Here is a 22,538-nt window from a genome sequence, read left to right on the forward strand (position 1 = left end):
CTCCTTCGTTCCGAAAAACCACAGTCAGGTCCTCCTGACTGCCCTCCACCCATGGAACGTCTTCCAGGGCTGCAGCTTGCGGGACCGGGGCGTCCCCCCTTCCGCGGCCAGAGGGTCCTCACGGACCACAGAGGCGGCTGCATGGAGAGGGATTCCACGTCCTCTCCCTTGTTTCAAACCGAAACCAAAACACACATACACACTGCGGGGACGCACACAAACATTCAAGACTCACACCAACGTACCTCCAAGGGGTCTTCGAGCTCCTGGGGTCGCGCACTCATCCCGGACGAGCCCCCAAATGTAGGACCCCCCAAAAGGAAGACCCTTACTCGAGTCTCAGGATGGCGCGCTCCAGGAAGCACGAGAGACCGGCTTGATGCAAAAGCACGAGGCACTTTAATAACGGAGCTCCGGGCCAACACGTATCTCACGCAGGAGATAGAGGAGTTGACCACGAGGCTCAGAAATCAGGGGTTTATATAGGAAAATTTAGGGAGTTTGGCGCGGGTACACATAATTGGCTGATTCAAACATAAGCGGGCACATGACTACATTGATTACATCAGCAAGTAGTACGTGCAAATTGACATTCCAGCAATGTGGTAGGGCAGTTTATTTTGGTTAGCAGGCGGTCAAGTTAACCTTAAAGAAAAGGGAAGAAGGGGGAAAGTGGGTGACACCAGATGGTCCACGGCCTTGTGGAGATTGTTTATCCTCCATGGCCAGTTAGATTTTGATGTTTTGGCAGTCTTATTTTAGGCTTGTTTAGGTATGTTCAGGCCTCAGGCCTGTCCCTCTTTGTTTCTTTTCCTAAGTTCATTTGCTAGACTACAGATTCTGTGCTTTAATTATGGGCACTTAAATTTTAACTCCTTCAATACCACACTTATATACATACTTATATATATACCAGTGTCTGGGCCACAAACCTAGACTGGCACATTCTCACTGACATCACTTAGTGCTTGATCTTTCATGTGGGTCCTGAAAATAAGAGTACAGACAATCGGATAGAGTATGACTCATGGTGGAAATGCTCTTTTGGGCGATACTTTAAGGACATTTAGCTAAACCCTGCCTGCAAAATCAGTGATGATTAGTATATTCCAATGTGTGCTTTGTAAGTAATCACTTCCAGCTGGAAAAAAAAAAAAACTCATTAAGATGACTATAGCTGTTGACTCCACCCAATATCCAGGCTCAGAAATGATCCATTTGGTCTGAACGTTCCAGTTTATAATGCCTGACTGTGGCTCTTTGGCTAGAAAATGTAGCTACAGAACTTTGGATCTGAAATTCTTTTTATGTTCTTCAAATAAATTAATGAAATGCTTTCTCCCCATTCAAACACAAACTTCCTCCTGCAAACATAACTTCTGGGAAGCTTTCCTGACTTGTCACTTTGAGTTCCACTTGCTTCCTGTTTTTCAGTATATACTGATCTCTGTTACTTTTGTAATTGTTCTACCCACATGAAACTTTAAGCACTTTCAAAACAGAGGCATTGTCTTACTCATCTTTCTATGCTCATTTTCTAATATGCCTACATAGTACATGCTTAGCAAATATTCACCAATCGAATAAAGAAAAAAATGGGCTTTACTCTTCATTTGCTCACTGTCTTGTGGTAGAGACAAGCATGTAAACAAATGCAAGGGTGCTGGGGCTGTAGCTCAGTGGCAGAGCGCTTGCCTAGCATGAGTGAGGCACTGGGTTCGATCCTTAGCACCACATTAAAAAAAAAACAAATAAAATAAAGACACGTTATCCACCTGCGACTACAAAAAAGTAATGCAAGCCTGTGCTGGGGATGTTGCTCAGACCCTGAGTTAAATCCCTGGCACAAAAGCAAATAAAAACAAACAAAAACTAAAGAGCAAATGCAACTCTATGGCTAGTGGAAAAACATGTGAGTACAGGGAAGTGCGTGATCATGTTCTTGGGGTAGGAGTGGGGGCTTCTTTGATGGGATTGAATTTGTAAAAGATGATTAAATCAAGCAGATAGATATTTTAAAGTGCTAAAATCCTAAAAATAAGTATTTTTATTGGTATAGCAACATTTCAGTACTTAAGAATCTGAAGTCTAAATCATTCCCATTTGAGTCATAACTAAATAGTTACGTGGTATTTGAAATTTCTTTCTTTTTCTGTTTTTTGGGGGGGACATGGGGTTTTCTTGTGGGTATTTTGTTTTGTTTGTTTGTTTGATTTTTGTACTGGGGATTGACAGTGTTTCACTAAATTGCTTAGAGCCTCACTAAATCTCTGAGGCTGGCTTGGAACTTGTGACCCTCCTGCCCTCAATCTCCTGAGTTGCTGGGATTATAGGCATTAGGCATTCTCCACTGGGCTCGTCTCTCCAGCCCTTTTTTTCAGGTACCAGAGTTTGAACCCAGGGGCTCTTAAACACTGAGCCACATCCCCAATCATTTCTTGTTTTGAGAGAGAGTCTCTGGAAATTACTTAGGGCCTCATTAAATTGCTGAGGCTGGCTTTGAACTTGCAATTCTCCTGCCTGAATCTCCTGAGCTGCTGGGATGGGAATACAGGCATACACATACCTCACTGCAACTGACGACTCAATCTTTTATTTTTGGTATCAGGAATTGAACTCAGGGGCACTCAACCTCTAAGTCACACCCCCAGACCTATTTTGTAGTTGCTTAGTGCCTTGCTGTTATTGAGGCTGGCTTTGAACTCGCAATCCTCCTGCCTCAGCCTCCCAAATTGCTGGGATCACAGGCATGCACCACTGCACGAGGCTCCTCACCTCTTTTAATCAGGATTTTTTTCATTCTATTTAGAAAGGCTCAAATCAGAAGCACAAAGAATAATGTTGGTACCTGGCCAACACTGAAGCCTAATCGCATCTGAAGACAAGTAAATGACAATGAAAACTGTATCTCAGATTTTTACAAATCACCAGCATACCAAATGAATACAAAAATGCCAGCTTTTTTTTTCTTTTCTTTTCTTTCAATCCTCCTGCCTCAGCCTCTTGAGGCGTGTGCACCACTGCACAGAGTCAGCATTATCATTTTGTTTTGTTGACATACACAGAATTTTTTGACAATGTATAGCTTGCTAGATCTGTCAAATGTTAATTAAGATTAAGATGGTGGCACGGCCGGTGGCTCATGCCAGCAATCCCAGCAACTAGGGAGATTGCAGACAGGATGATCTCAATTTGGAGGCCAGTCTCAGCAATTCAGTGAGACCCTGTCTCAAAATAAAAAATAAAAAGGACTGGGGATATCACTCAGTGGTAACTCACCCCTGGATTCAATCCCAGTACCAAAGAAACAAACAAACAATATTAAGATGGTATTAGGGGCTGGGTTTGTAGCACAGTGGTTGAGCACTTGCCTAGCACATGTGAGCACATGTATTTATGTGATCCTCAGCACCACATAAAATACATGAATACATAAATAAAATAAAGGTATTTTGTCCATCTATAACAAAAATTTTTTTAAAAAGATGGTAGTTGGAAGCCAGGCACAGCAGTCCACAACCGTAATCCCAGTAATTTAGGAGGCTGAGGCAGGAGGATTGCAAATACAAGGCCAGCCTCAGTAATTTAGAAAGACCCTTCCTCAAAAAAAAAAATTTATCAGGGATGTAGCTCAATGACAAAGTATCCTGGGTTGAATCCCCAATAACAACAACAACAAAAAGAAGGTACTAATAATAAATGTGGGAGCTGGGGTTGTAGCTCAGCAGAGAGCTTGCCTAGCACATGTGAGGTATTGGGGTCAGTCCTCAGAACTGCATAAAAAATAATAAAATGCGGGGCTGGAGAGATAGCTCAGTTGGTAGAGTGCGCTAAGCAGCTCAGTGAGACCCTGTCTCTAAATAAAATACACACACACACACACACACACAAAGGGCTGGGGATGTGGCTCAGTGGTCAAGTGCCCCTGAGTTCAATCCCTGGTACCCACCCTCAAAATAATTACCCATCCTTTTCCCCAACCTCTGTCCACCACCTTTCTACTTTCTCTTCCTATGATTTTGACTTCTTTAAATATTTCATATGAGTGGAATGATAAAGTTTTTGTACTTTCGTGGCTGCCCTATTTTGCTTATATAGCATCCTTAAATTTCAATCATGTGACAGTATTTCCTCCTTTCTTGTGATACTGGTGATTGAACCCAGAGTTTCATGCATACTAGGTAAGCATGCTCCCACTGAGCTATGCCCCTGCCTTTTTTTTTTTTTTTTTTGTACCAGGGATTAAACCCAAGGGTGCTTAACCACCCCCAGCACTTTTTATTTTTTATTTAGAGACAGGATCTCACTAAGTTCCTTAGGGCCTTGCTAAATTGCTGAGGCTGGCCTTGAATTTGCAAACCTTTTGCCTCAGTCTCCCCAGCTATGGGGATTACAGGAGTGCACTACTGTGCCCAGCTTTAAACATTATAGTTATTACTGCATATAGATCATACAAATTAATGGGTTTTACCATGACGTTTCAATAAATGCATATATTGTCCTTTGGTCATGAATCATGTCTACCCTCTGTTATCTTCCTTCCATTCCTCCCTGCCCCTCCCCCTTTCCCTTTCCCTAATAGTTCCTCTTGTACTTCCAAGTTATCTTTTCCTGTTTGTTATTTATTTATTTATTTATTTTTCTTTGTTGTTGTTTGTTTTTGTTTTTCTTGTTTGTATATGTTTAGTTTCCACATATGAGAGAAAATATGTGAAACCTGTCTTTCTGTGTCTGGCTTACTTTGCTTAACACTATATCCTCCATTTCCATACATTTTCCTGTAGATGACATGATTTCATTCTTTTTTATGGCTGAATAATAGTCCACTGTGTATACCACTTTTTTCTTTATACATTCATCTGCTGATGGGCACCTAGACTAATTTCATATCTTCACTATTGTAAATACTGCTGTAAAAAACATGGCCATGCATGCATCTCTTTTGTATGCTGACTTCCTTTCCTTCAATTCTTTCTGGTACATACCCAGAAGTGGTATAGCTGAAGCATATTGTTGTTCTAGTTTTAGATTTTTGAGGAACCTCCATATTGTTTCCATAGTGCCTGCACCAATTTACATTTCTACCAATAGTGCACATGTATTTTAATTTATCCACATCCTTCCCACGCTTGTTTTTTATTTATTTATTTGTAGTAGGAATGGAACCAAGGGGCCCTCCCCAATGAGCTACACCCCAAGACTTTTAAAACTTTTTTTTTCTTTTTTTTTAGGTACTAGGGATTGAACCCAGGGGCCCTGTACTTCTGAGCTACATCCCCAGTCCCTTTTATTTATTTATTTTTATTTTGAGACAGGGTCCAGGTAAGTTGTTCAGGGTCTCACTAAATTGCAGAGGCCTGGACTGGAACTTGTCATCTACCTGCCTGAGACTCCTGAGTTGCTGGGATTACAGGTATGTGCCACCATGTCAGGCTTGATTATGGGTTTGACATGCATTTCTCTTGTGATTGGTGATGTTAATATCTTTCCACATGCCCTTTGGTCATTTTTGTATCTTTAGAGAATTTGTCTATTCAATTCCTTTCCCCATGTTTTGGTACTATGGATTAAACCTGGGATCTAGACCACTGAGTCACATTCCCAGCACCCCCTGGCCCCGCTTTTTGGTATTTGGGATTGAATCCAGGAGTGCTTTACCACTGAGCCACATCCCCATCCCTTTTTATAGTTTATTTTGAGACAGAGTCTTGCTAAGTTGCTTAGGACCTCACTAAATTGCTGAGGCTGACTTTTAGCTTGCAATCCTCCTGCCTCAGTCTACAAGCTTGCTGGGATTACAGGCATGCACCACCACACCCAGCTATATAAGTCCTTTAAAATCATATAGGAAAATATAAAGGAGTTAGAAGTAAAAAATGCTATAATACTGAATTCTATATTTACCTATGAAATTACATTCATTTATTAGTGTTTCTTATTTCTTCATATGATTTTTTTCTTTTTCTTTCCTTTTTTTTCCTTTTGTGGTAGCAATGATTGAATCCATGGTTTCATGCATCTTCATATAATTTTGCATTACTATCTACTTTCCTTTAATTTTTGCCTCACAGCATTTCTTATTGTGCAAGAGTTCTAGAAACAAACTCAATTATGTTTATCTGAGAAAGTCTTCTTTTTTGTTTCATTTTTGAAGAACTATTATATCAGTCAGCTGACATTTAATTTTCTTTCAGCAATTTTTAATTATTTATTTATTGATTGATTTGGGTACCAGGGATTGAACTCAGGAACACTTGACCACTGAGCGACATGCCCAGCCCTTGTTATTTTTAATTTTTGTTTGTTTGTTTTCATGATGCTGGGGATTGAGCCCAGGGCCTTGTGCATGCGAGGCAAGCACTCTACCAACTAAGCTACATCCCCAGCCCTGTCATTTTTAATTTTTTAGACAGGGTCTTACTAAGTTGTTTAGACCCTTGCTAAACTGACGAAGCTGGCCTTGAACTTGGTGATCCTCCTGATTCAGCCTCCTGAGCCAGCACCACAGCACCCCACTAAAAAATAAAGTCTTGTCATTAAAGGCTAGTTTAAAAATAATGGACAGGCTGGGGTTGTGGCTCAGTGGTAGAGTACTTGTCCAGCATGTGGGAGGCCCAGCACTTGATCCCAGCACTGCAAAAGCAAAACAAAACAAAAAGTTGATTTGTAGAAAGTATGATGAAGTTGATATTGATCATCTCTCTGTTGAAAATTTCAGTTGGCTGGGGTTGGTGGTGCACATCTGTAATCCTGGTGACTTGGGAGGCCAGTCTCAGCAATTTAGCAAGGCCCTAAGCCACTTAGAAAGATCCTATCTCAAAATAAAATATAAAAAGAGCTTGGGCTGGGGCTCAGTGGCTGAGTGCTCCTGGGTTCAATCCCCAGCACCAAAATAAAAATAAAAATAAAAATGAAAATAAGAATATAAATTCCAATTCACATTAAAATAATGAACTATTTGTTATTATTTCCTATTTTTCCCACGAAGTGGACTTCCTTTGAAATTAGCTGCATTTATCAAGGAAAAAAATTACCCTGTAAATTTTGTGTTAAGTGATATTTAATGTATGGAAGACAAAGAAAATTACTATATCAGATAAAGAAGTTTGGTTTCTAAATTTGGCAATGGATCTTGAACATTTGAAAGATGCTTTTGAAATGTGTACAAGTTTCTGGTGACTCAAAATTTGCTGGAACTGGGCACGGTGGTACATACTTGTAATCCAAGCTATTTCAGAGGCTGAGACAGGAGGATCACAGGGCTGGGGGTGTAGCTCAGTGGTAGAGAGCCCCCGTGTTCAATTCCCAGAACCATAGGCATGAAAAAAGTTTCCCGAGTTTATCAGATTATCAGAATACTCTATTGGAAAAAGACTCATCTCTTCCCAATACAGTAGAATGCAGCAACCCTTTCACTTAAGCATGACAGGAGACCTTGCACATTTCTTTCTTTCTTTCTGTACTGGAGATTGAGTCAAGGGGTGCTCCACCACTGAGTTACATCCCCAGCATTCTTTATTTTGAGACAGCATCTCCCAAAGTTGTTTGGGGTCTCACTAAATTGCCAAGGGTGGCTTTGAACTTGCAATCTTCTTGTCTCAGTCTTCTGAGTTGCTGGGATTACAGATGTGGGACATCACATGCCAGGCTGGTTGGTTTGGTTTGTGAGCTACATATTCCATTCACTGGCACAATGGAGTGTGTGGGGTGTGCGTGAGTGTGTGTGTGTGTGTGTGTGTGTGTGTGCATTCCAAAAGGCAGTTTTCATTTTATTTTATATGAAAGAATTATATGCAGCTGTCAAATAGGTGGTCTGTTTGTTTGGTTTTGGTTCTTGGGATTGAACCTAGGGGTGCTTTACCACTGATCTAAATTCCCACATTTTTTTTGGACTGGGGCTTGATTCCAGGGAAGTTTAACCACTGAGCCACATCCACAGCCCTTTTAATTTTTTATTCCAAGATGTCTCACTAAATTGCCAAGGTTGGCCTTGAATTTGAGATCCTTCTGACTCAACCAAGTGAGTCCACCATCTCTGGCTCCCATTCCTTTTTTTTTTTTTTTTTTTTGGCGGTGCTGGGGATCGAACCCAGGGCCTCATGTTTGCAAGGCAAGCACTCTACCAACTGAGCTATCTCCCCAACCCCCTTTTATTTTTTAATTATGAGAGATTAAACCCAGAGGAACTCTACCACTGATCCACATCCCCAGGCCTTTTTATTTCGAGACAGGGTCTCACTAAATTATTGAGGCTGGCTTTGAACATATGAGCCTCCTTCAGCCTCCGGAACCATTGGTATTATAGGCATGCACCACCATGCCTGGTTCCCAATCCTTTTAACATCAAATTAATTAATTAATTGATTAATTTTGGTACCAGGGATTGAACCTCAGGGGAACTTAACCACTGAGCCACATCCCCAGCCATTTAAAAAAATGTTGTATTTAGAGACCGGGTCTGCTGAGTTGCTTAGTGCCTTGCTAAGTTGCTGAAATTGGTTATAGTTGTTTATAATTGCTGAAATTATTATAGTTTTGAAATTGTGATCCTCTGGCCTCAGCCTCTGTACCTGCACCATGCACCTGGCTTTTAATTTTATTACGAGTTTAATACAGAATCTCACTAAATTGGTAAGGTTAGCCACAGACTTTTTAATTTTTTTTGTACCAGGAATTGAACCCAGGGATGCTCAACCACTGAGCCACATCCCCGGCCCCTTTTATTTTATTTTTAATTTTTCTAGTTGTAGGTGGACACAATGCCTTCATTTTATTTATTTATTTTTATGTGGTGCTGAGGATCGAACCCAGTGCCCCACACATGGGAGACGAGCGCTCTACCTCTGAGCCACAAGTGCAGCACCCCTTTTATTTTTTTAAGGCAGGGTTTCGGGTTTCGTCAAATTTCTGAGGCTGGCTTTGAGCTTGGATCCTCCTGCCTCAGCCTCCCAAGCCGCTGGGATTACAGGCGTGTGTCACTGTGCTGGGCTGGCCACAAGCTTTCTATCTGATCTTCCTGCCTCATTCTCCCTCAGTCGCTGGGATGAGAGGAGTGCACCACCTCACTCAGCTTCAAGTTTTGTTTTTTTTTGTCATTTAAATACACTTGTAGGTCTATGTACATGTATTTGTAAGCATGTTGATAAGCAGTAAAGAAATCGATGATAAACTGGAATCTAGAGATAAAATATTTTTCTAGGATGGCCATATAGATTAGTGGTTTAGTGCGGTGTCTGAGCTGAATCGCGAGTCCGCTGCTTTGGGGCTTTGAGTCTTGGTTTCCTCATCAGGAAATTGTAGGTCTGTCTACTTCACAAGGTGTAAGGATTACGTGAGATAATCCAGATAAAGGATTAATGTAGTGACCGGCATTTGGTACTTAATAAACGTAACTTGCTGTCCTTTCGTCAATTATGTCAAAGAAAAGAAAATGCACCAACAGAGCATTTTCAGAAAAAAGTCAAAATACGTCACTAGCACTTTCAGGTCAACTAGGACTGAAAGGACCCCCTGCAAAAAAGGTGGAGGGGATCAAATGACGTGGACCGCCTTAGCAACAGGCCCCCAAAGAAGGTGAATTTGCACAGCCAATAAGACTCTGAGCTGTGGGGGAGGTAGCCAATGGATGACGGAAAGAGGAAGAGGGAGGACGCGCCAATTCTCCTGCCTGAGCCTCGGCCCAACAAAATGGCGGCGGCGGCGGCGTCGCTTTGTTTCCGCGGCTCCTGCAGCGGTCGCAGTGGTAGCGGCCTTTGAGCTGTGGGGAGGATCCTGCACCGGCTACAGTGACTACTAAGATCCCAGGGCATTTCTATCGTAATCGGGCGCCGGGGAGCGCAGTGGCGCCAAAGGGTTACAGAAGCTGAGACGGCGTTCAAGCGAAAACATGACTGCTGAGCCCATGAGGTAAAATGCAGCCCCTTCCAAAGGGCCCCAGGCATCTGGGCCTGGGCACTATCTAGGTTGGGTGTTTGGGAAGACTTTCCCTTGGTGGGTTGGGCTTGTGCGTTGTTTAGCGGAAAGGGAGGCATCGTTTTCTCTTTAGGTGTGTAGGGTTTCGGGATTTCGTAGGAAGGCTGCTCTCGGGGGTGGGGGCGGGGGCGCGGCCTGTGGTGTTGGGCGCTTCTTCCCACCTTCCTGCACCGGCAAAGCTTGGTGGGCCTCCGCTTTTCTGTTCTGGTGTCTGCGGGATTGAGAATCCGAAATCGGAGGCGGTCTTTGGTATCCCGGCCATTCTTCCTAATCTCGGGGCCTAGAAACTGCGTGGGGAAGAAGGGGGGAGGGTGAGGAGAGGGGGGAAGGGCGGGCGGGATGCGAGATCCTGGGACTACTTACTGGCGTTTAGACTGCTGGAGACGGGAAGTACTGGGGCTCGGCGGGGTTTTCGTTTTTGTTTGTAGACATGGGGGCATTTTTTGTAGGGGGCGGGGTGTCTTGCCAGGTATTTGGATTCCTCCTCTGCTAAAAATCCTGAAGGCTATTCTCGGATTTATCCCAGGCGTGGGGGTGGGGGCAGACACTAACGCAGGATTTGGCTTCCAGAGGATCTCAATATACTACTTTTTGGGAAGTCCAGCTTTAATGGGACATCAAGTGTTTCCCCAACTTTATGGTCAGATTTCGAGTAAAGGTAATTAGATCCTGTTTTTATTTATTGATTCCATGAGGGATGAACGTGGGTTCGTGAAAACTAAGATTTATTGCAAGCATAGCTGTGTCTGGCAGGCCGCCTCTTACCAATCACGCACGTTTATTGGGCTGAGGCTATTTTTCACGCGTGTTTCTGGTTTGCCTGTTGTCCGGCTCTAAAATTTGGGTAGTAAATATGAAATGTATACCACTTTTATCCAGGAGGCTGGATTGCTTTTCAGGCAGATTGGTATTTGACTTTTCATCCCATGAATTGAATTAGGTAATTTTCTGCTGTGTTATGCATCCTTCGTGCCTAGTGGCAAAGTAAAATTACAGGGAGCATGCATCAGAATTGCTTTCGTAGTTTGCAAAATGTGCCTTTGAGTAACTATGAGAATGGCATATGTTTTCAGAGCACTTTAGCTAAAATGTAGAATTTCAGAATGAGCCGATATTACTTATGCCTGGTTCTCTGCATTAATAAGGAGTAGATGGATGATAGATGGTGTTTTCCTACCTTGAGGAAAACATGCTTTAGTTTTTAGATGATAGATCCTTAGTTGTGTAAAGATTGTGGCCTTGCTTTCTGAATTGACTCAAGTACAAGAAACTACGTATGGGTTATTGGACTCATAAGAGACATACAGGACAGATTGTTAAATGGCATTCATATTCATATGCATGAATGGTGTACCTTGGAATAACAGGACTTCCAGATTTTACTAAGTCTCACAAAGTCCACATTTAAAACAATAGGTTGTATCTGTGCGTGGGACTGAAGTCCCAGCTCCTTAGGAGGCTTAGGTGGGAGGATCCTTGGTGCGCCAGAGTTCTAGACCAGAGTGGGTAACATGAGACCCTGTGTCAAAAAAGAAACCACCCCCAAAACCCCACCATAGGTTGAATTCCGATTTTTTCCCCCTTTTCTCTCTCCTTTTCTGGGACTGTAGAGGTGTACTACCACACCCTGACCCCTTTCCCTTTAAGGGATCAAATTGTATATAGAATTTCTGAATAGTATCGATTCATTTTATACCAATGTCGGTTTCCTTACTGGCCTTGAGTTTTTGTAGATGTCCTGGTGATAACAGTAATAATCATAACAAAAATTGAGTTGTAATTGTTCTCTACCTGTATATATATATATATATTTTTTTTTTTGGTATGCGGTATTGAACCCAGGAGCACTTATCCACTGAGCTACATTACCAACCCTTTTTTGTATTTTATTTAGAGACAGGGTCTCGCTAAGCTGCTGAGGGCCTTGCTAAGTTGCTGAGGCTGGCTTTGAACTAGTGATCCTCCTGGGGACCTGGGATTAAAGGCCTTTGCCACTACCCAACTTTACCTGTATAATTTTTTGTGTGTGTGGTGCTGGGGACCATGTGCATGTGAGGCAAGCTCTCTACCAACTGAGCTATATCCCCAGCCCTTACCTGTATAATTTTGATTAATTCTCAAAATATCCCTACTTGATTTTTTCCATTTTACAGATGAGGAGGAAACTGAGGCACAGAGAAATCAGAGAATTTGACTGAAGTTCTTCAGCTTATAATTGATAGAGCTGAAATTGAACCCAGTGTTGACTCCCAAATTTGTTCTTTTTTTGTTTTATTTGTGTATTAGAACTTGTGTTTTTTAATTTTTAATTTTTTCGATACCAGGAAATGAACTCAGGGACACACCACTGAGCCATATCCCCAGCCCTAATTTGTATTTGATTTAGACACAGGGTCTCACTGAATTGCTTACCTCCTCACTTTTGCTGAGGCTGGCTTTGAACTCTCCTTCCTCCTGCCTCAGCCCCTGAGTTGCTGGGATTATAGGCATGCACCACCACCATGCCTAGCATGACCATTTTAATTTAGCACAACTGTTATAGAAGTTTGAGTTAGCTTGGTTGTGGTCATTTGTTATAGGTTAATGATTTTCTGGCTTTTTAATGATACACATTTTGTGTCCAGATGTATGATATAGTGAGCTAAAGAAATTTTAGGAGTGTCTTAAAGCTATGTGAAAAACCCCTTGTAAGGAACTATGTATATAGTGGTAGGGATTTATTTAAATAGTTTGGCCTTCCCTGATTATTTACTGTGCAAGTGCTCCAAGTGGATATTGAGAACTGTCTCAGGTGAAGTCTCATCTTCAAAGCAATCATCATAGTTAAAGGAGAATCTGACAGTTAATGCTTGAGAGTTAGGCCCACAGTACCAAATAACTGTTGATTCTCTTTTAATGTGATACAGAAAGAATATGGGAAGTTCTGTGCGTTATTATTTAGATTTTACAAAATAGTTCCAGATTTTTCATCTTTAGATCTTCTGTTGAGCACTTTAAAGTAGAATGCAAAGATTAGTTCTTTTTATTTGGCCAGTTCTGGGGATTGAACCCAGGGCCTTGTGTATGCTTGGCAGGTGCTCTATGGGGTCCACCAGGTTGCCCAGACTGACTTTGGACTTGTGGTCCTCTTCCCTTAGTCTTCCAAGTAACTGGAATTACAGGCATCCACCACCACTCCCTGTAGTTCTAAATTTTTTTTGGTGCTGGGGATTTAACCCAGGGGTTCTTTGCCAGTGAGCTATACCTCAGGCCCTTTTTTCAATTTTTTTTTTTTTACAGTGCTGGGGATTGAACCCAGGGCCTGCTTGTGAGGCAAGCACTCTACCAACTGAGGTATATCCCCAGCCCCTTTTTTCAGTTTTGAGGCAGGGTCTCACTAAGTTGCTTAGGGCCTTGCTAAGTTGCTGAGGCTGGCCTTGAATTTGCAATCCTCCTGCCTCAGCCTCCTGAGTTTTAGGCTTACAGGTGTGTACCATCATGCCTGAATTTTTTTTTTTTTTGGGTGCTGGGGATCGAACCCAGGGCCTTATGCTTACAAGGCAAGCACTCTACTGACTGAGCTATCTCCCCAGCCCCTGAATTTTTTATTTTATTTTACTTTATTTTTATTATTTTTTAAAGAAACCATAAATTATGTTTATTATATTTGTATGTTGTAACAGCACAGTTGCTTTTTTTCTTTTTAAAAATTTTTTTTTAGTTGTCAATGGACCATTATTTTATTTACTTATATGTGGTGCTGAGAATTGAACCCAGTGCTTCACATGTGCTAGGCAGTCACTCTGCCACTGAGCCACAACCCCAGCCCCCACATTTTTACTTGTATTTATAAAAAAAAGAAATGTTCTAGAATTCTGTTTTGGAAAGATGTCCAAAAGGCAAGAGGAAGGAAAATTAGCCCATGACCTAGTTAAATCATGCATTGAATAGCCTACGGTTCAGTCTTTAAAGTTCCCTCTTTTTTTGGGAATTGAACCTAAGGCCTTGCACCTGCTAGGTAAGTGTCCTACAACTGAGCTACACCCTCAGCCCTTTTTTTGTTTTTTGTTCTAAGACAGTCCTCCTTAAATTGCCCATGCTGGCCTGAACTTGGGATCCTCCCTCCTCAGCCTTGAACTGAGATTACTGGTGCTCTCCATCATACCTGCCTTTAATAAGTCTTTAAAGGTTTCACTGTTTTTAAAGTTTTTTTTTTTTGATTTTGTGTTTTAAATAAGATTGGTTTGTTTCTTCCAGTTTTTGTCATTATGAAAGATGAATATCTGATAGATAGACTTATTTGTACTTCCATATAAAGGTCTTGGTATTATGAAATTTGATGGAATTTGTCATTGTAATCCTTACAGGAAGGGAATTGAAAAGTTGGCAGCTGTAAAATTTGTTATTGGTCTTAAAAAAGGCAGAAGTTATCCAATTTGAGAAATGATGAATGTTTTAGAGTCTTTTAAGATGGTAGTTAACAAGCAGTTGCCCAGTAACCTAATTTTTGAAAAATGTTATCTGTCAAGTGTTTGCACTTCTGCTTTGTGGAAAGCATCAAGTAAGGCCTGTGGAGGGGGAAGAAATGCAATTTTTAAAATTTCTTTGTGGTACTGGGGTTTGAACCCAGGGCTTCACACTTGTTAGGCAAACTCTCTACTAGTAAGCTATATTCCCATCACAGAAATGCAAATTTCCTAAGGGATTTTAGAATCATTTACATACCAGTTTGTTGGTTATGTTATGGGTTGGGGTAAAGAGAAAGACATTTGTAACCCTAATTTTGGCTAGTTCTTATTGGCAACCCTTGATGTTGTTGGCTATGAACTTCCAGTTATACATTGTTTATAGGTAATATAAATGTAGTACTTTAAATAATTTTTTTATAGGTGCAGGTGTGTGAAATAATTTTTTTCATAAGAAATTGTATTTATGTGGCTATTTTATGTTGGAGTCTAAACTTGGGCTTTAAGTTTATATGGAATGCTTTCCTACAAACCTTGAATGTTCTCTTGGATGTTGTCAGAAGCAATTCACGTGGTTTAAAGTCAGTGAGAAGGGATACATAGATCTTCCTTTAGAAATGTTGAATATAATAGTACAGTAAAAGGAATGTCTAAGTAATATCTCTGTGTACATGTTTCCTAATGCTTGTCCTATGATCTGCTTGATAGCTGACATGCAAGATGTTTAACTTTCATTTCTCCCTCTGTGGAAAGGAGCAAGTGTAACAGATACCGATTAAGGTGCAGGTGTTTTGGGGGAGGTAACATGGCTATAACAACAGTTCTTTCTTTGGGGGGGAGTGCTGGGAATTGAACCCAAGGCCTCACAATGCTAGGCAAGCACTGTACCATGGAGTTATATTTCCAGCCCCAATACAGCAGTTCTTGAAAGACAGTAAACTCTCTTTGGAGTCCTTGATATTTTTAAAAGTGTAAAGAGGCTCTAGTATAGAGGAATAAACACTGAATTAACTGAGTCAAATCTGCAAGCCTTAACTCTATCCCATAAATAATTGTATGATCTTAGACAAATCTTATTTTTTCCAGGTCTCTGCCTTGTCATTTGCAGAGAGAGTTTGTGCTAGTTGTTCTATACTGTCGTTGTTATTTATTATTATTATTATTATTATTATTTTGGTACCAGGGACACTTAGTCACTGAGCTATATCACCAGACCTTTTTTTATTAAAATATTTTTTATTTTTATAGATACATTTTGATATATTGTACACAAATGGGGTATAGCTTTTCATTTCTGTTGTTGTACACAGTGTATATTCACACCATTCATGTAATCATACATATATAGGGTGATACTGTCTGTTTCATTCTACTGTTTTTCCATTCCCACCCCCTCCCACCCCTTTTTCCTCTATACCATCCAAAGTTCTTTCATTCTTCTCTCCCCCCCCATCATTATATATTGTCATGCACTTATCAGAGAAAACATTCAGCCTTTTTTTTTTTGTGCTTGGCCTATTTCACTTAGCATGATATTTTCCAGCTTCATCCATTTACCAGCAAATGCCATAATTTTATTCTTCTTTATGGCTGAATAATATTCCATTGTGTATATATACCACAGTTTCTTTATCCATTCGTCAATTGAAGGGCATCTAGGTTGGTTCCACAATCTGGCTATGGTGAATTGAGCAGCTATGAACATTGATGTGGCTGTATCTCTGTAGTATGCCGAATTTTTAAGTCCTTTGGGTATAGGCCAAGGAGTGGGATAGCTGGGTCAAATGGTGGGTCCATTCCAAGCTTTCTGAGGAATCTCCACACTGCTTTCCAGAGTGGCTGCACCAATTTGCAACACCACCAGCAATGTATGAGTGTACCTTTTTCTCCACATTCACATCAGCACTTACTATTGCTTGTGTTCTTGATAATAGCCTTTCTAATCGGAGTTAGATGAAATCTTAGGGTGGTTTTTTTTTTTTTTTTAAATTGTAAACAAATAGGATACATGTTGTTTGTTTGTACATGGGTTAAAGGCATACCATTTGTATAATCATAAATTTACATATGGTGATGTTGTTTGATTCATTCTATTATTTTTTCCCTTCCCCCCCACCCTTAGGGTGGTTTTAATTTGCCTTTCTCTAATTACTAGGGATGATGAGCACTTTTTCATATATTTGTTGATCACTCATCAGCCATTTTTAATTATTTTTTAATTTTTTTTGGCACAGGGGATTGAACCCAGGGGTGCTTTACCACCGAGTCATATCTCTAGCCCCCTTTTCTTTCCTGTGTATCAGGGATTGAATTCAGGGGCACTTGAGTACTGAGCCACATCCCCAGCCCTATTTTGTAATGTATTTAGGGGTAGAGTCTCACTGAGTTGCTTAGCACTCACTCCACTTTTGCTGAAGCTGGCTTTGAACTCCTGATTCTCTCATCTCAGCCTCCCAAGCTGCTGGGATTACAGATGTGTGTCACTGAGCCTGACCCCCTTTTATTCCTCCTGGAGATAGGGTCTTTGTAAGTTTCTTAGGGGCCTAAGTAGCTGAGGCTGGCCTTGAACTTGTGATCCTCCTGCCTAAACCTCCCAAGCTACTGGAATTATGGGTGTCTGCCCAGCTCCATAGAGTTATATTTAAAAAGTAACTCTACTTATATGGGTGTGATCATTTTTCATTTTATCTGCTGTTTGGGGAGCAGGTAGAAAAGTATTGATGAGGGAGAAAGTTTTTTTTTTTATTCATTATATATACTTTTTTTTTCCTTAAAACTTACATAGTTAGTATCCAAGGGCAGTGAGTGGCACATGCCTGTAATCACAACAACTCTGGAGGCTGATGCTGGAGGATCCCAAGTTTGAGGTCATTCTTAGCAACTTATGCAGACTCTCTGCAGCTTAGTGAGATCCTGTCACAAAATAAAAAAATTATGGGGAATTCAGCTTAATGGTAAAGCATCCCTGGGTTCAATCCTCAGTACAAAAACAAACAAAAAAAAGGTGAGTACAAAAAACAATGACCCTTATATGACTAGGATACAGATGTTTTGTTGCTAACATGTGCCATAGTGTCATGTATATATACTTATACAAACATTTACTGGGAAGGAAAAACATTTTTGCTGGAAATTTTGTTGATTATAGCTTAGGAATATGTTGTTTGGTGGTGGTAGTGGAGTATTTTTTTTCCTTACCCCCCACCCCTCCCACCCCTCTTTTCCCTCTATACAGTCCCTCCTTCCTCCATTCTTGCTTCCCTCCCACCACCCCATTATGTATCATCATCCACTTATCAGCGAGGCCATTCATCCTTTAGTTTTTTATGACTGGCTTATCTCACTTAGCATGATATTCTCCAATTTCATCCATTTGCCTGCAAATGCCATAATTTTATTATTCTTTATGGCTGAGTAATATTCCATTGTATATATATATACCACAGTTTCTTTATCCATTCATCAATTGAAGGGCATCTAGGTTGGTTCCACAATCTGGCTATTGTGAATTGAGCAGCTATGAACATTGATGTGGCAGCATCTCTGTAGTATGCTGATTTTAAGTCCTTTGGGTATAGGCCAAGGAGTGGGATAGCTGAGTCAAATGGTGGTTCCATTCCAAGCTTTCTGAGGAATCTCCATAGAAGTTTGAACCCAGAGGTGCTTGTGACTGAGCTACACCCCCAGCCCTTTTAATTTTTTATTTTGAAAGGATCTCTGCCAGGGTTGTTGAGGATGGCCTGGAATTTGTGATCCTTCTACCTCAGCCTCCTGAGTTGCTTGGATTACAGGCATGTGCCACCTCACCCAAAAGGAATATGTTCTATTTTAAAAGGTTACTACATCTAGTGTATTTCTGTTCATTTTATGATTGAAGGTGGTACTTCTGAAAAGAATTATATTAACTCTAGCCAATTGTTCTTTTTGCTCTGGAAAAGGGTTCTTTGAATTTTTCCAGGTAGCCACTGTTTTCAGATCCTTTTTCTGGAACTTTCTCTTGAAGTTTTGACTTAAAATAGCTATTCCTGGTATCTGTAGCCCAGGGCTTTTGTTAATGGTTCAATGCAACATTTAAGAAATTATTGATATGGCAATAGTATTGTTGTAACAATAACCTACACTCCGTATTTTTTTATTAGTTGCTCCAATACTTCAGTAACTTGAGTATCAACAAGGGGTAAAGTACCATACTGTGCTAGGATAATAAAAATTTATGCCCTCTGCTTGGCATTTTGGTCCAAATCTGTAATCCTAGCAACTCATCCTCTGGCTGAGGCAGGAGGATCACAGTTTCTATGTTAGTCTGGGCAACTTAGGGAGATCCTGTCTCAAAAAATAAAAAAGGACTGGAACTATAGCTCAATGGTACAGCAACCCTGGGTTCAATAGCCAGTACTGCACACAAAAAATTGCTGCCCTCCAAAGGTATTCTTTTTTATTACTTAATTTTAGTTCTATATAATATTGGTATTTATTTTGATGTAATTATACAAGCATGGAATCATATTTGCTCCAGTTCAGTCCTTAGTACTTCCTCTTGGCCTCTCCTCCCTCCCCCTGTTTACTTTCATCTGCTTCTGATCTTACTTCTATTTATAGCTTTATAAAAAACCATTAGTGGAAAAAAAAGTGCATTATGGATATATGTAAAGGTGAAATTCTCTGTGCTATATTTATGTTATGTTCATAGGAGAGTTTGGTGAGAGTTATTCTACCATTCATCCCTTTTCCTATTCCTCCTTCAACCCCCTCAATCCCTTTCCTCTACTCCACTGATCACTCTTCTACTTTCATAGAATTCCTTCCCCCTTTCTAAAGGTATTATTTTTTTGTGGGGAGAGTACTGGGGATTGAACTCTGGGGTACTTAACCGCTAAGCCACACCCCAGTTCTATTTTCTATTTTATTTAGAGACAGGGTCTCAGTGAGTTCCTTAGCACCTTGACATTGCTGAGGCTGGATTTGAACTCGTAATCCTCCTGCCTCAGCCTCCCAAGCCGCTGGGATTACAGGCATGTGCCACCATGCTGGGCTCTAAAGGTATTCTTGAAAGAAAGAAACAGACAGAAAGAAGAGAAAATAAGAAGTTGCAGAGCAGTCCTAACCTGCAAATACAGTAGTTATGATAAGGATAAGAAATGAAAGAGCACTTCTGTAATCCCAGTGACTAGGGAGGCTAAGGCAGAAGGATAATGAATTTGAGGCTAGTCTCAGCAATTGAGTGAGATCCTTTTTCACAATATAAAAGGACTGAGGATGTAGCTTAGTGGTAATGTGCCCATGAGTTCAGTCCTCAGTACCCACTCCCCCAAAAAGAAAAGAAAGGTAGGAAACCCTGGTTTTGGGGATGTCTAGGAAAGTTTTGCAGAGAAGATGGTAACCATATGAGCCTTTTTTGGCTATGTTGCCTTGGCTGGTCTCAAATTCCTGGATTCAAGGGATCCTCCTGCGTCAACCTTACAAGTGCTGGGACTACAGGCATGCACAATCTTGCCAGTTCTGTATTGAGTCTTCAATGAATTAGCAGTTAAGGTCTTGACTGTGAGAGGGCAGTCCAGGTAAATTACTATGGCTAAAAATTTCATCTTATTTCCCACATAGCAGAGGAAATGAGACATGCACATATAATTCTGGAGCATGATATGAAATGATAAATACTACATGAGGTAAAAAGTAAGTTGCTGTGGGAGTTCAGAGCAGGAAGACATTTATTTTTTCTGTGGTGATAGGGATAGAACCCAGGGTCTTGAGCATGCATGCTCATAAGCACATACTCCACCATTGAGCTCTGTTTCCAGCCCAGGAAGACATTTCTGGTGGAGATCAAGAAATATTAGAGATATAGTATTTGAATCTGGCCCTTGGTGGATGGGTTCAGTTTTGACCAAGAAGGCTATGGGAGGCCTCCAAATATGAGGGGTAGCAGTTTGAACAAAGAAGGTTTTACATATCAGCATTTTTTGCAAGGTCAACTTAGAATTTTTTTTAGTGCTGCTGGGGATTGAACCCAGGGTCTTGGGAATGCAAGGGAAACACTCCACCAACTGAGCTATATCCCCAGCCCCCAACTTAGAATTTTTTTAACTCAACTCCTGAACAAACACTGTATAACTATTTTACAGTTTGTATGTTAGCTTTTGTGGCTTGATATTCTTATAAAAACTACTTGTGCCCTGTGAAAGGACTGATAATTTCAGTTCAGAATTATTTAAGAGTAGCTGATGGTCTAGGGTTGTAGCTTTGTGTTAGAGTGCTTGCCTAGCACATGTGAGGCACTGGGTACTATCCTCATCACCACATAAAAATAAATAAATAAAATAAAGGTATGGTGTCTATCTAAAACTAAAAAATATTAAGAGTAGCTGGACACTGTGGTGCATATCGGTAATCCCAGCAGTAGCTCAGGAGTTGAGGCAAGAGGATCTCTAGTTTGAGGCTGCCAGTGTGGGCAACATAGGGAGACCTTGTCTTAAAGAAATGGACTGGGGTTGTAACTGAGAGGTAGAGGTGAGCACCGTATGGGGTTCAACAAAACAAAATGACTGTTAAAAGCATTACCTTTTAAATTCTGTGAATTTAATGCACAAGGTTTGAATAACTATGATCAAATTATGTTCTTAGTTGTCTTTGTTTTGGTCAATTGAAATTGTCAGTTAACTTTTGGGCAACATTGACATTGTAAAATTCAAAATAGGACTGGAAGCGGGTAGCCCAGTGGTAGAGCACTTGCCTACCATGTCCAAGGCTGTGGGTTTGATTTCCAGCACTGCAAAAAAAAAAAAAGCAAAATAAAAAAAATAACGTGTTTTTGAGTATTATTGGATTCAAGATTCATTATTTGCTTATTTGATTTATATTAGTCAGTTTTTGGTTTTTGAGAGATAGCATCCTATATTAAATGCAATAGTACTTGTTTTGAAAATGTGAATTTGTTCCAACAATATTGACATACCAGGGAAGAATTTGAGTAGAAGGCACAATTTACATTTGTCTGCAGGGTCAGGGGTCAGCAATCTATGACCTACTGACCAATGGCCCTTTTTCAAAAAGTAAAATTCTATTGGAGTCCACCCATACTTATTTGTTTATGTTGTCTGGATGCTTTTGTACCACAGTTGTAGAGTTAGTTATGTTAGAGACCTTATGGCCTACTAAACCTAAAATGTTTATTTGTCCCTTTATAGAAAGAGTTTGCTGATTATTGGGTTAGGTAAATGGGGCAAATGAACTACACCCAGCTCAACAGAACTATACAAAAGTACATGTGTATACATGCATACACTTCAGGCATCTACCAAATACCCCAGTTGACCACTTGTATTATGAACCACACCCATCTACATCTGTTACAATTTTACATCCGATTTCAGATAACCTTCCTTCTACCACTTCACAATAATTCACCAGCTGCAACCCTTCTGATGCCCACTTCCACAAGCAAACTACAGGTCTTTTCTCAAGGTAAAGTGCTGTATTTATTGTTGTATATGTATATTTCTTAATCATTTAACTTATGTACTCTATGTAAAACTGTGCTACCATTTCTAACAATTTATTAGATTTCTTTCTTTAGAAAGATGTCACTGACAAAGTTTTGAATGCTGTGCTTCTAACCTCATTTTTCTTATGAGTTCTTTGGTATTGGTTATACAACTGCAGGAACCCATATATTACATTATTGAGAAACTGACTAATTGTTTTCTTTTAAAAGGTTCTAATTCATTCACCAGATATTTCTAGGGTGGTGCAGAGATTGAGTTATTGGGCATAAACAGTTATATTAGTGTTTGGGATGTTATAATTACTCAAATGTTAGTTATTACTGATTACTATTATCATGTGTCAGAAACTTTTTTTTTTTTTTTTTAATTTTTTTGTACCAGGGGTTGAACCCAGGGGTGCTTAACCACTGAGCAACATACCCAGCCCTTTTTTTAAATAACTTTTTTAGCCATAGATGAACACAAAATATTCATTTTTTTTGAATTATAATTCCCACTTTATTTTTTTCCAAAAGATAGCTTTTCTTCACTTATTAAGGACCCAGTTCCTTACATAGGCTTTGGTGGAGGTCGTGGGGCAGCACCAGCAGGTCTAAAACGGGGTGGGGGTGTTGGATCC

The 22,538-nt window shown here is 40.4% G+C and overlaps 1 protein-coding gene across 11 annotated transcripts in view; it reads left to right on the forward strand.

Annotated features, from left to right (window-relative positions):
* The first annotated feature begins 9,657 nt into the window (after positions 1–9,657).
* The window catches only part of ATRX (ATRX chromatin remodeler), a 236,556-nt gene continuing 223,675 nt past the window's right edge, over positions 9,658–22,538 (forward strand). For 8 of the 11 annotated variants that reach the window (XM_079123004.1, XM_079122995.1, XM_079123000.1 and 5 more), the window contains exon 1: positions 9,658–9,906. Coding sequence is in view for 7 of the 11 variants with exons in the window: in XM_079122995.1 (XP_078979121.1) it covers positions 9,887–9,906 (20 nt within the window). In the remaining 4 variants the exon portion in view is untranslated. Of the gene's footprint in view, positions 9,907–10,606; positions 10,631–21,787; positions 21,879–22,538 lie in introns of those variants that run through there. The other 3 variants (XM_079123003.1, XM_079123002.1, XM_079123005.1) reach the window with 2 other exon arrangements.

Source organism: Sciurus vulgaris, assembly GCF_902686455.1.
Source record: "Sciurus vulgaris genome assembly, chromosome: X".
Classification (NCBI taxonomy): domain Eukaryota; kingdom Metazoa; phylum Chordata; class Mammalia; order Rodentia; family Sciuridae; genus Sciurus; species Sciurus vulgaris.